The 16,241-nt window shown below is 51.4% G+C and overlaps 6 protein-coding genes across 6 annotated transcripts; 3 read left to right on the top strand and 3 right to left on the bottom strand.

Annotated features, from left to right (window-relative positions):
• Positions 1-245: 245 nt before the first annotated feature.
• On the top strand, positions 246-3,985 carry UTP21 (rRNA-processing protein UTP21; the record flags this gene model as incomplete). Its single annotated transcript, XM_076628592.1, has 12 exons — positions 246-498; positions 566-1,103; positions 1,160-1,395; positions 1,462-1,643; positions 1,719-1,905; positions 1,968-2,176; positions 2,246-2,467; positions 2,535-2,726; positions 2,792-2,979; positions 3,045-3,151; positions 3,215-3,595; positions 3,654-3,985. 12 exons carry the CDS (start codon positions 246-248, stop codon positions 3,983-3,985), a joined length of 3,027 nt encoding a protein of 1,008 aa, XP_076491328.1.
• Positions 3,986-4,096: 111 nt separating this feature from the next.
• Positions 4,097-5,714, bottom strand: JCM6883_003620 (EGFR-like transmembrane domain-containing protein; the record flags this gene model as incomplete). Its single annotated transcript, XM_076628591.1, has 9 exons — positions 4,097-4,237; positions 4,304-4,569; positions 4,638-4,699; positions 4,771-4,834; positions 4,911-5,003; positions 5,065-5,181; positions 5,247-5,265; positions 5,365-5,392; positions 5,458-5,714. The coding sequence occupies 9 exons, from the start codon at positions 5,712-5,714 to the stop codon at positions 4,097-4,099; spliced, it is 1,047 nt and encodes a 348-aa protein (XP_076491327.1).
• A 433-nt stretch (positions 5,715-6,147) lies between these two features.
• Positions 6,148-8,787, top strand: JCM6883_003619 (uncharacterized protein; the record flags this gene model as incomplete). Its single annotated transcript, XM_076628590.1, has 4 exons — positions 6,148-6,940; positions 7,008-7,125; positions 7,188-7,287; positions 7,348-8,787. The coding sequence occupies 4 exons, from the start codon at positions 6,148-6,150 to the stop codon at positions 8,785-8,787; spliced, it is 2,451 nt and encodes an 816-aa protein (XP_076491326.1).
• A 310-nt stretch (positions 8,788-9,097) lies between these two features.
• JCM6883_003618 (uncharacterized protein) lies at positions 9,098-10,692 on the bottom strand (the record flags this gene model as incomplete). Its single annotated transcript, XM_076628589.1, has 2 exons — positions 9,098-9,746; positions 9,803-10,692. The coding sequence occupies 2 exons, from the start codon at positions 10,690-10,692 to the stop codon at positions 9,098-9,100; spliced, it is 1,539 nt and encodes a 512-aa protein (XP_076491325.1).
• Positions 10,693-10,770: 78 nt separating this feature from the next.
• JCM6883_003617 (class I SAM-dependent methyltransferase) lies at positions 10,771-12,032 on the top strand (the record flags this gene model as incomplete). Its single annotated transcript, XM_076628588.1, has 4 exons — positions 10,771-10,826; positions 10,900-11,213; positions 11,281-11,366; positions 11,442-12,032. The coding sequence occupies 4 exons, from the start codon at positions 10,771-10,773 to the stop codon at positions 12,030-12,032; spliced, it is 1,047 nt and encodes a 348-aa protein (XP_076491324.1).
• Positions 12,033-12,208: 176 nt separating this feature from the next.
• Positions 12,209-16,203, bottom strand: JCM6883_003616 (uncharacterized protein; the record flags this gene model as incomplete). The annotated part of the gene is made up of 4 exons (XM_076628587.1): positions 12,209-14,626; positions 14,694-15,043; positions 15,680-15,780; positions 15,848-16,203. The coding sequence occupies 4 exons, from the start codon at positions 16,201-16,203 to the stop codon at positions 12,209-12,211; spliced, it is 3,225 nt and encodes a 1,074-aa protein (XP_076491323.1).
• Between the last annotated feature and the right edge of the window lie 38 nt (positions 16,204-16,241).

Here is a 16,241-nt window from a genome sequence, read left to right as displayed (position 1 = left end):
CGTTTTTTCGTTTTCGCTTTTCACTCGGTTCTCTTTCGGTAGTTTGTTCGCGTTTTCTGTTTCGATTCTCTCGATTGTAAAACGATACCCCCTTTTCATTCCGTTACTACCAGCTCAGAGAAGACAGTGAGTATGGCTAATTGCGATTACGTTGTAATCCTAATCCGCTTAGACTCGGCAATTCTTAGTTGAAAAAAGTTAAAGTTGATCTCGTTTCGCCTTTTACACCATCCCATCAACTTACGATGGCCGCTCCACCGTCCAAACGAGCTCGAACAGCTTCAACAAACGCATCAACCACCAGCACGCAAGCTCCCAAACGTCGAGAACCTTTATTCGCACCCTTTCGATCTCTCGGACATGTTTCAACCTCTACACCCCTGATCGTACAATCCCGCGCCTCTAAACATCTCACGAAACCCGCCTTGACCGTCTTGACTAGCTTGGGCAAGAGTTGGGCCATGTGGACAGGAGATAATTTGAGGTTGCTTTTCGTTGGTACATTTTCTCTTCCCCAGCTCTCTTGGAGAAGAGAACGTATACTGATAAGAGAGGATGTGTGCAGGTCCGGATACGGGGAAAGAGATTGAGAGTTTAGCGGTACACAACGAAAGTACATTTGCGGCGAGTGGGAATCGAATCGGGAGGTTCGTCAGAGGGAAACAAGTTGGGGAATTCATTACTCGAGGTATTTCACCCAACTACGAAGAAGATAGCGATTCATCCGGATCGAGCTCGTCGTCAGAAGAGGAGGAGGAGGACGACGAAAAGAGCGAAGAAGAAGAAGTTTTATCAGAGATGGTATTGTTCGGAAACACTCTCGTTGCGTTGAGTAAGGAGAAAAGGAGGATGTATGTTTGGGATATCCCACCTTATTCGAATCCGGCTTCGAAGGATCCTTTACTCGCCGAAGCAGATGCAAAAATGGAGGAGGAGGACGAAAGTTCAGACGAAGAAAATGATGGACAAGTCACCCCTTACGCGGTGCTAGAGTTCCCGACGGGGTTCACGCCGACAAAGGTCGTGCATCCGGCGAGTTATCTCAACAAGGTAGTTGTCGCGAGTAAAGAGGGAGACTTGGCAGTTTGGAATATTCGAACTGGGTGCGTCCTCCTCTCTCCCCTCTCGTTCGTTCTATACTAACACGTTTGATGAGTAGATCTTGTATCCACACCTTCTCCCTCTCGACGATCTTACCTACCTCGTCATCTTCCTCTTTGAACTCTTCGACAGCGATCACAGCTCTCGCTCAATCCCCCGCTATCGATGTCCTCGGTATCGGATTCGCCAACGGTTCTTGTGTTCTCTTCGACGTCAGGATGGGAGAATCTCTCGGTCGAGTCCGGTTCGACGGAGATGGAGCTGGAGAAGTTTCTTGCATTTCTTTCCGTAATGGTACGCCCTCGCTTCGTTCTATCTTTCAGCATCCGGAAACTGATAGAACAAGTCATGAGCGTACAGACGATCTCGCCCAGACTCTTGCGGTCGCTTCAACTTCGGGTCACATCGCCTTGTTCGACTTGAATCACGAAATGAAATTGATGCATTTGGTGAGGAACGCTCATGAAGGAGCTGTTGGAGGAATCGAATGGGTCGTCGGTCAACCTCTGTTCATGACGAATGGAGCGGATAATTCAATGAAGGTACGTGGATTCGCTTAACCACCTCTTTCTCCTCTTTCTCTTTCGAAGGTGGTTTTCATTGTTTTCTACGTGCAGCAATGGTTACTCGACACTCCTACGGCCGCACCAAGATTACTCAAACAACGATCTGGACATCATGCACCTCCTCACCTAGTGAGGTACTATGGCGACGATGGGAAAGCTTTGTTGACGGCTGGAAAAGATCATTCGTTACGATACACGAGTGTCGTTCGGGATTCTCGAGGTTACGAATTATCACAAGGTACGGATACTCCACTTTCAGTGAGAGATAGGTTCGCTGAACGTGGCGAGTCCGTCAAACAGGTTCAATCGCTCGGAAGGCTACTCGATTAGACGTCAAACCTTCTTCGCTCAAATTACCTCTAATCACGAGTCTCGCCTATTCGACATCGAGATCGAAGGATTGGGACGATGTCGTTACGGTTTCGAATGAAGAAGCGAGAGGTAGGAGTTGGAGTGTCGAGGGAAAGCGAGTCGGGAAATTCACTTTTGAAGCGACTGGGAAAGTTACTGTGAGGCATCCTCTCGTTCAGTTGCGGCTACGTCCTACGTACTCAATTGAAAGATTTCGATCTCCACAGGTCTCAACGGTCACCGCTTGTGGAAATTTCGGTCTGGTCGGAAGTTCGACGGGTCAAGTCGTCGCTTACAACATGCAGTCGGGACTCAAGAGGAAAGTGTTCCAAGTACCCACAAACCCAGCACTACCTGCGAACGATATCAGATCGAGAAACGTTACGGGAGTTGCGGTCGACGCTTTGAACCGAGTCGTCATCGTCAGTACGCTAAAGGGTGTCATTCACGTGCGTCTCGTCCTGTTCCCGTCTCTCCTTTAAATTGAGATTGATGGAGAAGTGTCGGAAACCACAGTTCTTCGATTTCCAAACGATGAAACTTCTCTCGACCCTAACTTTGACCGCTTCGATCACCTCGATCCTCCTTCAACGCGACAACTCCCTCCTCGCTACGATTTGTGACGACTTGGTCGTGAGAGTGATCGATATCGAGACGAAACGAGTCGTTCGTGAGTTATCGGGGGCTAGGGGTCAAATTCTCGATCTCGTAAGTCATCAGCAGTCTGTCTCATTCTCGCCGAAGGTGCTGACTTCGTGTCGACTTCGTTGTAGGCGTTCTCACCCGATTCGAGATGGATCATCACGGCTTCTCAAGATTCGATTATCCGAACTTTCGACGTTCCGACCGGAAACTTGGTCGACGCGTTCAGGACAAAGAGTGTCGCGACGAGTTTGTCGTTCTCTCCTTCGGGGGATTTCCTCGCGACGACCCATGTCGACAGTGTCGGAGTTTATCTATGGTTCGTCATGGACGTTCTTGCTAGATTGTCACGTTGTGCTGATCTAGCTTCTTCTTGGTGAACAGGGCTAACCGGGCGCAATTCGCTGAAGTTTCGCTACTCACCTTCGTTGAGGAGGAATCATTGGAAGATGTCGCACTTCCGACCGTACAAGGTCTCGCAACCGATTCTTGTGAGTCTGATTTTCTCTCTCTTCTCGAGCTCGGTGACTAACTCACTCGCCAAATCTCGATAGCTCTATCTGCTATCTCTGCACCAACTCGATGGGAAGACATCCAACCTTACACAACTCCGGATCAACTCGCTCAAGAGCTTGTTACTCTCTCGTTGATGCCTCGATCGAAATGGCAAACTTTGCTCAACCTCGAAACGATCAAACAACGAAACAAACCGAAAGAAGCACCGAAGGCACCCGAACGAGCTCCATTCTTCTTGCCGACGCTACCGGGGACCGATGCGAGGTTCGATTTCGGTGCGGATGTGAACGGAAAGGATTCGGAGAAGAAGGATGGATTGACGGAAGAGGGAAAGAAGAGGAAATTGGATTACTCGCTGGGCAATTCGATCGAGACGGATTTCGTGAGGAGATTGCTGGCTGAAAAGGAGACTGGAACTTGTGAGTGACCTCTTCGTCAGCCTCCGCATTGACGCTGACACGGGGAGTTCGCTTCCAGATCAATCATTCTTCGAATACCTCAAAGCTCTCTCTCCATCTGCCCTCGACCTCGAAATCCGATCCCTCACCACCCTTCCTCATCTCCGCGCCTTCCTTCACGCCCTCCTGTCCCGACTCCGTTCCCATCGAGACTTCGAAGCGACCGAAACTTTCCTCGCCGTTTTCCTCCGAATTCACGGAGACGTCCTCATCTCGAACCCTGAAGATGAAATCAGGGAGAAGATGCTCGACATTCAGAAAGAGCAGAAGAAGGAGGCGGAACGATTGATTGATTTGACGCATTACAATTTGGGAACATTGGCGTTCCTCAGAGGTGTAGCTCTCACGTAATCGCGGCCTCTCTTTCGCATTTGCATAGGAAAGAAAACAAATAGGATTATCAACCTTCTATCTATTGTCCGTTGACACACATCGACGAGCTTTCGACATACGCTCGCCCGATCAGAGAGCTTTCCCGCTGTTCGATCGACTCATGAACGAGTCAGGATCTGCGAGACCTCGAGTTCCCTCGCCTCTCATTCCCATCTCACTCTGCCTAGGTGATCCAGGGGCGACCCCTTGAGGAGGGGGAGTCGTCGACATCTGTCTCGCCCGAACTCAGAGTTAGCTCGATAGCTCGACAAAGGAACGAGATTATGAAGGACTCGCCGGTTCAGCAATCGTTCCAGGAGGATGCGACCTCTTGTACGGATACTGCCCTGCTCCACTCCCACCGCTCATGACGCTATAAGCGTAATTCTGAGCTTGAGAAGCGGGAGGTATGTTCTGGTGAAACTGCGAGTCGGGGTGAGGAGGGTTTCCAAACGTCGATTGTTCGGGGTGAGTTCGTTGGTGTTGTCGACGACGGAGGTAGAAGAAGAGGACGATAAGCAGGACGAGACCCGCGAGAGCACCGATAACGATTCCAGCGATAGCTTGATTCGTTTTCGATTCTACGGTATCAGTTTTGGATGGTCTGCGCCAATTGGTAGGAAACACATACCACCGCCGTTGATCTTGTTTCCTCCTCCGCTGGAAGGTTTGCCAGTCGACGAAGCCGAAGGTCTGTCGGCTCAAAAGCTTACAAATCAGTTTTGAACTGATTTCGCCAGAGGAAAGAAAGCTTATCGACTGACGCCGTATAGACATAGGACCCATTCAAGCTCGAGGCGTGAGATATTATACTCTGTGTGTTTTGACCTGAACCAATGGACCGACAAGGAGTTCAGCCTCGAGAGCAGAAGACGGAACTGCAAGCGAGTAAATTCGAACGAACCGATATTCCTTCCGAAACAGCTGTTGTCGCTCCCTTCAATGACTGTCATACTGGGAAGAGTGTACTGCTGTATCTGACCATTCAAGGTGACGACTGATCACGGCGGCGGTCAGTCAGACTCTTTTCGCGGAAACTGTCTGAGCTCGAAACGCACAAACTTGGACGTTGACGCTCAGCCCAACTGGCATGTCGACGAGCCAGGAGAAAGTACCCGATACGAGGGTGTTGTATGTAGGTGCGAGAATCACTTGCTCGATGTACGTTGAGGTGTCTGAGGAAACGCAAAAGTTAGTTGACCTTTATCTGGAGGAAGCGAGAGGCTTAGACGGTGCTTACTCGTCACGTACATCCCACACTGTATAGAGAGATGCACAGTCAGTAACTGGGCTCGTAGAACTGCCCGTACTCACTCGAGCCAGGAGAGAAGGGACAAGCGGAGAGGGAAACGACTCACTGTGAGAGGCACCGCTGGTTTCGTAAATCTGAGCACGGTTGATACTAGTCAGTGTAATTCATCTAGCTGACTCATGGTAAAACGGGTGCTCACGCAAAAGTGACCCTTTCACATTGTCTCAATCCCCCTTGTGGTGGCCACAAGAACAGATCCTGCGATTCTCCAACAGTACTGTTCGCAGTTGGAGCTGGACCGATCGAAGTCGACGTTGTCGAAGCTGTAGCACTTGAGACGACCGATTGAGAGAGGGTCGTGGAGAGGGACAATGGAGCGGAAGTTGTTGTCTGAGCGCTGGCCGAGTGCGACAGTGTCTGGAGGAGGTACAGGGCTGCTATCGAATGGATCAGCATGATTGCGAGTGTGCACAGTGTGCGGGAGGGCGGCGGCGGGAGCGAGACAAGGGAGAGAAGAGAAAGAGGTAGCCAGCACGAGCCTCAAAAGGCGGAACTTCCGAAGCGAGCCGAGCGGATGAGACTGAATCCAATCGTGCAAGGACCGCGTCGATGAGAGCGACGGGAGCAAGCCACGAAGCGAGGGAGAACGAAGCACGGTCCGGTGAGAGAAGGCAGACGAAAGGGGCGGGAGGAGAGAGGGAATAAGGAAGCAAGTCAGGTGACTACTGTAGTGAGAGTCGATTGACCTTTTCCAGTCAAGAAACGAAAACGAGGAAAGGAAAGAACGTTGGGCACCGACGTCAACAAATGAAACTCGTGACTTTCAAGTTTTCGACTGTCAACCTCTCTCCTTCACCACGCTTACTTACTCTCGATACGATATCGTCCGATGGCAACATCGACTACCCTACCCGGGATGCGGCGACTCTGCGCGCTCGCATCCCCAATTCCACTCGCTTCAACAACTCAACTCGTCAAGAACTCGAACGTCTCCGATACTTGGATCGAATGTCAGCTACAAAGTGATAGCGAGGTGTATGGAGAGTCTACACGGAGGAGGAACAGTCTCAAGAGGAGGAGGGAAGCTCGAACAGGCTCGGAAGAGATCAACAATCAGCAATACCCTCTATCGACTCGCTCAGCTAGTCCTACCGCTTCCGGATCCTCTGCAAACAGTTCTACACCTCACAAGTCTCCTCGGAACAAGTTGCAATCTCCAGAGGGCTCTCGTTCACTCAACTCGGAATCGTCCCCAACAACACGTTCCGCCCCTCCTCGCTCCTCAGCAACAGCTTCTTCTCGCCTGCGACTATCACGAACTAGAACACATGCCCCTGCTACTTCCACCCGTCTTCATCCAAGCCAACAACCTCGGCAATTCTCGACTTCCTCTTCGCAACCGAAACCGGCACTCGCTTACCACGACCTCGTTTCAAATGCCCTTAATTCAACAAGTTCAACCTCTTCAACAGTAGAATCAGTGACGCAGAGAGGGACAAGTACAGTAGCGAAAACGGAATCAGAAGCGAAGAAAGAAACTTCGACATCTTCCGAACCTCCTCGTCCTTCTGCATTACCACCTCGACCGCCATCACCCTACGGAGAAATCAACGAACTTATTCGGCATCCGACCCTTTACGATCCGATTCTCAAGCCTCGGCATCCAATCGTGCTATGCCACGGTGAGAAGAAACTCTCGGATTCTTCCCCTCTCCCGAGCCTGGAACTGATCAAATCCAACATCAATAGGTCTGTACGGATTCGATGTCCGAGGCCCGGGGTTCTTTCGACTGCATTATTGGGGAGATATGCTGAAAATCCTCAGAGGTAAAATCGGTGCAGAAGTTTACGTTACTGCAGTTCCCGGGTAAGTCATTTCTTGAACCCACGAGTAGTTCTGGTATTCACGAGATTGTTTGGAGTGGTTAGCACCGGTTCGGTCAAGAATAGGGCACAGGTGCTGCACAAATCCCTCGAGGATACTCCGTCTCTCCTCAACCGGGACATCAATTTCGTTGCCCATTCCATGGTGATATCAACACAGCTTCTTGCGCATAAGAGGCATAATAGCTGACTGTTTCTTTCTCAGGGAGGACTCGACGCTCGTTACCTTATTTCGCAAATCAAACCTACACTCTACCACCCTCGATCCCTCACGACAATCTGTACTCCTCATCGAGGTTCCGAGTTCATGGCCTGGTGTCGAGCCAACATCGGTATCGGTACCGACCTCGAATCTTCCGAAGCTTCCTCGAATTTCTCCGTCACGAATTCTTCCTCTCTCGAAGATCCTTTCGACAGTTCGATGCCTCTACCCCTCACGCTCAAATCCCCGATCCTCTCTCGAGAACAAGTAGAAGCGGCGAAGAAAGCCGCCTTGAAAGCGAAAGAAGCCGCACAACGAGGCGAGAAATTCTCCGAAGTGACGAAATTCCCAGGTCTGCCTTTCAACCTCTCGACAACCGTTACTTCTTACCTCCTCAACTTGCTCGACTCTCCCGCGTACGCGAATCTCACTCCAGCATTCCTTCGCGACGTGTTCAACCCAACGACGCCGAATCTTCCCGACGTGAAATACTATTCGATCGCGGGACGAACCGACAAGATTCCGATCTGGCACCCACTGTGGCTCCCGAAAGTCGTCCTCGATGGTGCTGAACGTACTCGAATCGCTCAAGGACGAGCCGCCCCAAAGGAATGGAGAGGGAACGACGGATTAGTCAATGTCGATAGTGCGAGATGGGGAGAATTCTTGGGAACGTTCGATGGAGCGGATCATTGGGAAATGAGGGGATCGAGTGGGTTGATCAGTGCCGAAGCGAGTAAACATGCCGTCGAGGAAATCACGAGGAGTGAGTTCAGGAGAACGAAGGAACCGGTTCAAGGTGAAAAGGCGGAACGAGTTCATGGAGGAATCGAAGATGCGAAATACGAGTCACCACCCTCGACACCTTCGAAGAAATCAGGAAAGGACGATAGAGGGTGGCAATGGCAAGACGTTTACGCTTTGATCGGAAAACTTACCGGATCGAGCAAGAAGAACGGGAAGGAGGCGAAAGAGAAAGTTCTCGAAACCGGTACCGTCTCTTCATCGTTCTCAGGAGGAGGAGGAGGAGGAGGAGCCGAAGTAGCGTCCCTACGACCCTCTTTCTCACCTGAACAACCTCGAAAGGTCGACAACGCCGATGCGAAAGGACTCGCCTCAGCGGCCGACTGGATCGTTTCTCAACTCCCCGGATCCGAATCGGTCGCTGGACAAATCGCTCACAAAGCCGGGGACGTCGCTTCTTCAATCGCGAGTACGGCCACGACTTCAGCTCAATCAGCGGCTTCAACCGTCGCCGACAGCGTTCTCGCGAATCCCGCGACGAGGTTACTTTACGGTGCTCCCGGCGCTAGCTCTTCCTCGTCTTCGTCGCACGCACAGGAGGAATCAAGAAGCAAGGCTAACGCGAAGAAACAAGACAAATTCAGTCTAGAAGATATGACGGTCGCACTTTGTCGAAAACTTTACAATGATGGTCTCTAATCTCTTCGCACTCTCTCTCTCCCGCATTCTCTCTTTCGTCTTTCTTACCACACGCGTACTCTTCTCGATAACCTTTTCTGCCTTGCGCATATGTATATCAATAATTGAACTCTTTAAGTAAGCTCGTTTCTGTCTTAGATCGCATTCGCAAACCAATTGAACAATATACAAGGATTAGCTTATTCCCTCTCTCCAGACGAATCCTCTCTTCTGATTCTTGGCTGCTGATAAGAACAGTGAGGTAAGAATGGGCAGGTAATTCCACAACAAAAACGAGATCCTAGTAACAACAAACGGACTTTCATTGAGATCAAACGAATAAAGTTCTTCCTTTCGACGGTGTCTGACTCTGCTTCTCCCGTTCGACTCTCCACCTACTCCAAACCTCATCTCCGTCCATATAAGCCCCTTTCAACCATCTCCCCTTCTCCTCTTCTCCCTTCCCTTCCTCTCCTCCATTCTCCGTAAACTCGAATGCAGTCCTCGCATGTAGAACTCGTCGATTATCGAAGATGACACATTCGCCCGGTTGTAGTTGACGGGTATACCTCCATTTCCCCTCCTTATCATCACATAACTTCGCAAATTCTCCTAGCGCTTCATGTAACTCCAATAACCTCTCCGTATCGTCACTCGCCACCTCCTTGCCCTTCTCATCTCTCCTTAGACGTTCAAGAAGGAAGTTCCCTTGGAACGGAGGCGAGTAATTGACGGCTTTGAGGGTTTGATGAGAACCGGGAACGAGCTCGAATGTAGGTCGAGAGAATCGGGTCCAGTGTGGTCCGTTACGGTATTCAAAGTGAACGGGCTCGGTACAGAGCGTGGAGAAGTGAGAGGGAGAGGTCGAGAGGAGGTGTTGGGCGAGTGCGTAGGAATCGACGAAGTATGACTCTCCGCCGAGGACGGAAGAGTTCAGGAGTGAATGGAGGAATTGATAGCGTGGTGGATGGTCGAAATGTCTGCACAACACACAGTGTCAGGACAGCTAGAGAGGTCAATGGACAAGAGAGCGTACGTGAGATCCATGTGAAGTCCTAGATCGAGATTCGTATAAGCGATATTCTTCGATCCTTGTTCAGCTTTAACATCCCATAAATCCCCGTACCACGTCTTTCTCAAACTTCCGATCCTCTCCACTAATCGCTTGAGCTCTGTCGCATGTCCCGCTTTCTCCGTCGTCGGAACGTTCTTGAGGAAAACGATTCCGTCCTTTACGAGACCGTCCAACATCCTGAAGAGTGCCTTATCATCCTTCATATATTCCTGATAATCCATCTCGACCAGCGTCTGTTCCAATTGCTTTTTGTCCCAGGTTCTCGATTCCGGTAAATTTCCCAACACTTTTCCCTCACTTTCACCGCCTCTAATCAGTCCCTCGAGTACACTCAGCGGTACCACACTCAATTTGACACTCTTCGGATCCATCCCTGGTGTAGAGAGACGAGTAGACCATTCCGTAACGAGACAATCTCCCTTTCCCGGTAATTCGTGAACTCCATATCCGATCAATTTCCCGTTGATCGGGATATCCGTCGTTCGGAACAATTTCTGATTCGATGAGGGATGAACGTGGGATGGATGGATAGAGGAATCACGCAGCCAGAGGTTCGGGAGGGAGAGGGAGAGAGGAGAAGACCCCGGATCGAGGAAATGGAGAGTGGTTGAACGGGTCGGGTCGTGAGGTGTTGTCGAGAGGGATTCGAGTTGAAGCTTCTTGTTGGAGAGTCGGGGAATGAAGGGCTGTGGCTTGAGCGAGGGAGAGGGAGAGGAAGCCGAGTTAACCGGAGGTGGAGGATTCGAACGAGACGAACTAGAAGTTGGGAGGACCGCGGCGGATCTAGTAGCGGTAGTAGATTGTAGTCGGATCCAACTGCGAGCTTGTACGGGTCGAATAGAGCGTAACATGGTGCAGGAAGGGAAGAAAGAGATCAAACTTGCGAATTCTCCTCGTTCTCTCAACTTCCGATCTGTTCCGAGCAATAGATGTCGACGTTTAGTAGATCTACATTCAATGCTACAAGATATGCCGCATCGAGACCGTCAGTCCGGCCTTCTCTCTTCCTCTCCAGCAGTTAGTGAACCTCATTCAACTGTCTCTCTCCGCCTCTCCAGACACTATCCACGAGCGCTCTACGATCACGTACTGGACTATGCATCCCTTGAATCTACCTCTACCGGTCCACGAACACTTGTCGACGTCGGCTGCGGCCCAGGATTGTCGACATTCGAATTCGCTTCTCCCCCAGCTCATTTCGATAAAATCATCGGGGTCGATCCATCTTCGACGATGATCGATGCTGCGAAGAGTATCCAGGCGCAGAAGGAAGAAGCGGGGGAGAATAAACGAGGGACGTTCACGTTCGAGAGAGGAAAAGTCGATGAATTGCGAGGAATCGAGGACGAGAGTGTAGACCTCGTCGTGGCTGGTAAGCTCTTCTCCCGTCGAGAGACGTCCTATAATAAACACTGATGATGTATGGAGTGCGAGTATAGGTCAAGCTGCGCACTGGTTTGATCCACAGCCGAGTTACGAATCTCTTGCGAGAGTTCTCAAACCGGGCGGTTCCTTCGTCTTCTGGGTCAGTCCAGCTTCGTTCATACACGACGCAGAGTCAGGAGAGTACTCATTCTCTGCAACCGAGCTCACCCGACAGGGTTACGGCGAGATTTTCTTCCCGCAACGCCCCGAGCTCTCCGCTCTGATTCCTCCCTATTCCGGTCAACTACTCGGTACAGCTCCTTACTTTCCTCTGTCGATCATAACGCATTTGCTGACTAGCTGTTGGATGGGCCCGTACTGGGAACAACCCGGACGTTCAATTGTCGAGAATCTCCTGATCCCTTTTCCTCTTCCCGTCTCTTCGAATTTCTCGTCTCAAATACCACCAGACCGGACACGAACGCAATCGATCTGTGATGCATTCGATCGGGACTCCCTGAAACGGGCTTTCTACCTCTCAAACCCCTCGCAGACTCCTGAATTACGTCCCGCTGAACGAGACGCAGGGATCATAATCTCAACTGGTTCTCTACTGCTGACGAAGCAGTGGACTGTGAAAGGATTGGAAGGGTATTTGAGAACCTGGAGTAGTTTGCACAAGTATCGGGAAGAAAACGGATCACAACCTGACATCGTTGAAGGACTGATACGGGACTTGAAGGAGAAGGGCTGGAAAGATGGGGAGGATGTAGAGGCGGCTTGGGAGGTCGGAATGGTCATGGGCAAGAAGAAGAGACGTGATTGAGCTTAGACTGGAACTGTGAATATCATATCCGAGTACTCGACGAAAACTGAAGATTCCAGACAGACAACTGGGAAGGGAGTAGCAAGCACAGGTTATAGGGTATCGACTAAGTAGAAAGAGAGAACTTAGAATACAGCACAGAATGAGAACAGAACAGAGAAACAACTATCGATCGATTAATAACCTCCTCTTCCCCTTCCTCGTCCGTATCCGCCTCCTCTCGGTGTTCCGTAACCTGCTCCTCGTCCACCTCTGTATCCACCTCCTCCACCTCGATGCGCGCTGTTTCCCCATCCACCATCTCCCATCCCCTGACCGTACTCTCCTTGCCCCGTCAAATTGTGTTCGAAATGTTGCCCTTGCGAATTAAACCCGCCCAACCCCGTATGCGGTCCACCTCCCGACGATTCCGTCCTTGCTGGCCCTGTCGGTGGTCGAGGAACGTATCCCGAGAACGCATTTGCCGATCCTCCGAGAGGTAATTGAGCTAATCGACTAGGATGAATCGGTGGACCTCCTCCTCCTCCTCCTCCTCCCGAGCTAGAGGACGAACGAGGACCGGTAGGAACGGACAAAGGGAGAGATCGTTGAGAGTTTGCGGTGTTTAGGATCGCTTGAGATTGCGAAGTCGTCAAAGCTGAGAGAGCTTCGGGGTTTGAGAGAAGGGATTGAAGTGTCGTGGGATCGACACCGGAGAGAAGGGATTGGATAGATGAAGGGTCGACGGAAGACGTAGCGGGAACGGCGGCTGGTTGAGAGGAAGCGGGAGGAGGCGGAGGAGTTGAAACTGGAGAAGGTTCGAGAGGTTTCGAACGAACGGTAGGGAGAACTCCTTTTTGGAGGACGAGGACGCAAAGCAGGAGGTTCTGATCTCGTTCTCCAGCTTCAGGGATCAGGTGCTCGTCCAACAATTCGACGTACTCAGGGAGAGGATGTTCTTTCGGAAGGGGAATGATGTAGATATCTTTGACGAGTTGAGAGAGTTCTTTCGGACCTTGAATGACTCCAATTCGATCTTTCTGGAGGTAGTAGTTGAAGATGTGGGAATGCTTCGCGAGACAACGATCACCGGTAGGCTTGTGAGGGAACAGATCCGAAGGACCAGTCGTGTCCGGTAAGAGGGCGAGGATGATCAATTCCCGAGTCGGCGCGAACGTACAATCGACGAGGTATTTCGAGGCTTGATGAGTCGAGATTCGTCCAGCCGTCGTTAAACCTTGAGGTAACAACTTCGACCAAGTTTTCGAATCGGTTCCGACGGGTCTTCCTCCGATTTGAACGCCAAACGAAGGGAATCCTCCTTCTTCCGTGACGATGAGATCGCCTGCCCATACTGGAGGGAGTTCCGAGATTGCCGGGAGTCGAGGAGGAGCAGGGGCAGGAGGTTTAGGTTGTTTTTTGACGGGAGACTGAGAGTTTGAGCGGAACAAGTTTTTCTCGAAATCGTCGTCGTCTTCGTCTTTCGAAGGTTGGAAGCTGAACAAGTCTGATTCTCCTGTTTCGTCTTCCATCTTCGTGTCGTCTCCTCCTTCTCCTTCGCCCTCTCCTTTCGGCTCGACGGATGGCGATGCGGCTTTCGCTTTTCCCCAAATCGCACTCATGTCGATCGTGCTCGAACTGTTACGTTGTCTCGGTTGAGGCGGTGGAGACATCACACCTTCTCCTTCTTCGTTCTTGACAACGGCTGGAGAGCCATCTCGTTTCGCTGTTGATGCGAAAGGGGAAGCAGTTCGGGAAGACAGCGAACCTTGCTTGACGCTTGGTGATCGGGTAGACTCTGGAACGTCTCCTTCGAAGTTGTGGGAGGAAGAACCGGTGAGAGACGGACGATGACGAGGTCGAGAGAAAGGATCCGATGAAGTATCGCCTTGAGGATCGGGAGTCGCGGGAGATGGTGAACCAGCGAACGCTCCTCCTCCTCCTGATCTCGATTCGTCGGGAAAGGGTGATTCAGCTTGAGAAACCGATCCAGAACGTTCCCCCCGTTTTTCCTCGACCGCTTTCTTCCTTTCGATTTCCTTCATTGCGGCTTCCTCCTCTGCCTCCAACCTCGCCGAGTTGTTCTCCATCTCTTCTTCTCCCTTGTGCGTCCTCTTCGCCGTAGGTGCAACCAAAGCTTCTTTGACTGAATTCTTCAAACTCGCTGCTCGGACGCTTTCCGCCATCGCTTTCAATTCGGGAGTTTGAAGGTCCTCCGCGGAGATATTGACGATACCAGCAGCGTCAAACTCGTCGTGAGCGATTCGAGAACGGAAGACGGCATTCGTCTTGAGGTTGAATTGAAGAGATCGGAATTTCGAAGTGTATTTCGCTCGTGGGGCTCGGAATCCTTTATCGTCGATCTCGTAGTACCCATTGAGGAGTTCTTGTTCGACTGCCTCGGCGAAAGATTTCGCGCGTTGTGGGACGTCTTCGATGTCGGAATTGGACGAAGCAGAGTAAATCGAGGAGAAGGTGGCCGTGAATTGTTTGACGACGGCGGCTCGAGTTCCCGTAGCTTGCGATACTTCGGCACCTTCGATGAGTCTGAGAGGAGAGTGGGCTCGAGGTCGTGCTGGAGTGTTCGGAGTGCGTCGATTCGTCGAGGTTTTTTTCTGCAATCGCGAAAAGTCAGTTCGACACTCTGACTGACGAGCGAGCAGCGTTGTAACGGGTGCTCACTTTTCCCTTTCCCTTGCCTTCTTCACCTTCGTCCTCGTCCTCGTCGTATGACCCGTCGCTACCACCTTCGAGATCGGGCTCGAGCTTTCTCCTTCTCGCTGCTCTCCCAGCTCTCGCTTGGACTTGTTTCCCTCGTCTTCTCTTCCTTGCTGAGCCATCGGCTCCATAATCATCATCTTCGTCGTGTCCCATCGGATCCTCGTCGTTTTCGTCGTCGATTCCGGATTCTTCATCGTCCGAGAATGAAACGTCTTCGTCGGCGTCTTGATCTTCGGGATGAGAACGCGAGATAGGGTCGTCGGTCTTCGAGGTCGAAGCTATCGGTGGTGCGACCGAAGCGGTGGAGAGCACTATAAGCAGAGGTGGAGAGGTTCGGAAGAGAAGTGGAGCGGAGAGGGGGAGAAAGAAAGGCTAAGGTCAGTATTTGCGGCTTGATTGGTGATAAGATAGCCTGTTTGTCTCAATATCACGCCTTGTCCACCTCTCTACCCATCGTCGGCTCCCTCGTCCCTCGGCCGGTCGTCTATCGCTCGCGCTCTATTCGTCGCTGCTCCGTGTATGCATCTACCCTCACGCCTTCTGCCATATCCATCTCTCGTCATCGAGTCGCATCGTCACTTATTCTCCCTTGTCTGGGGTCAAGTTCCGTACGATCAACGACGGGAGAGGATTAGGCGGGAACAGTAAGAAGGCAAAGGAAATCATCGTTCTACAGCGACGATACAGCGAAGTTACGGTGGAAGCAGCGAAGAGGCTTCATTGCAATCGAGCAAGGGACGAGCGAGAGTGCGAGTGCGAGCGCGAGCGATAGACGAGTTTGGGTGAGCGAAGAGGGAGCTAGGTTTTTGTGGGCTAAGCCCTCGTTCTCCGCCAGCTCCAGCCCATCTTCCTTGTTCCTCGATATTGTTCCTCGTGTTGCGTGTTGTTCGCACTCACTGAGAGAGAGTGCGGGAGGGAGATGAGAAAGAAGGAAAAGGAGAACTCACTTCGAGTCGTTCCTACTCCCATCTGTTGACACATTTCGCAAGCGTATCCTTCAATCTGAGCTGCAATCTCCTCCGTGATTCCGATACAGTCAAAGTGAAACCTGTGCGAAGTGGAAAGGATACTCAGTCAGCTTTCAACATGAAACGAGTGTCATTCTGCCAACTCACCAGTTCGTGCAATGTTCGCACTGGATCATAGGTTGTTCCCCCGTATCGTACCCCAAACAGACGCAATACAGGGTCAAATCCGGTTGATCTTGATCTTCTTCTTCCCGATCTTGCTGATCGAATTCCTCCGATTCTTCCTCCTCCGTCGCTTGTGCAGAAGCCCTCGCTTGATCTTGAGCAACGGCAGTTTGTCCTTTCGCGTTGACTGCCCGTCCTTTGCGCTTGACGGCGGCCGAGTTGGGAGATGGAGCGCTGTTGTGAGGAAGATTGCGATTCGCTTGTTCGAGGAGGCGAGACTGGGCGGCATCGAGCGCTCGTGCTGTAGGTTTGCGCACTCGTCTGGTCATGCCTGACATGGTGGTCGAAGTCGGAGATGTGTGTATGAGCGAAGACA

This window comes from Sporobolomyces salmoneus (genome assembly GCF_050403485.1).
Source record: "Sporobolomyces salmoneus JCM6883 DNA, S_salmoneus_JCM6883_v1_ctg2, whole genome shotgun sequence".
Classification (NCBI taxonomy): domain Eukaryota; kingdom Fungi; phylum Basidiomycota; class Microbotryomycetes; order Sporidiobolales; family Sporidiobolaceae; genus Sporobolomyces; species Sporobolomyces salmoneus.
This window is presented reverse-complemented; position numbering and strand designations above follow the sequence as displayed.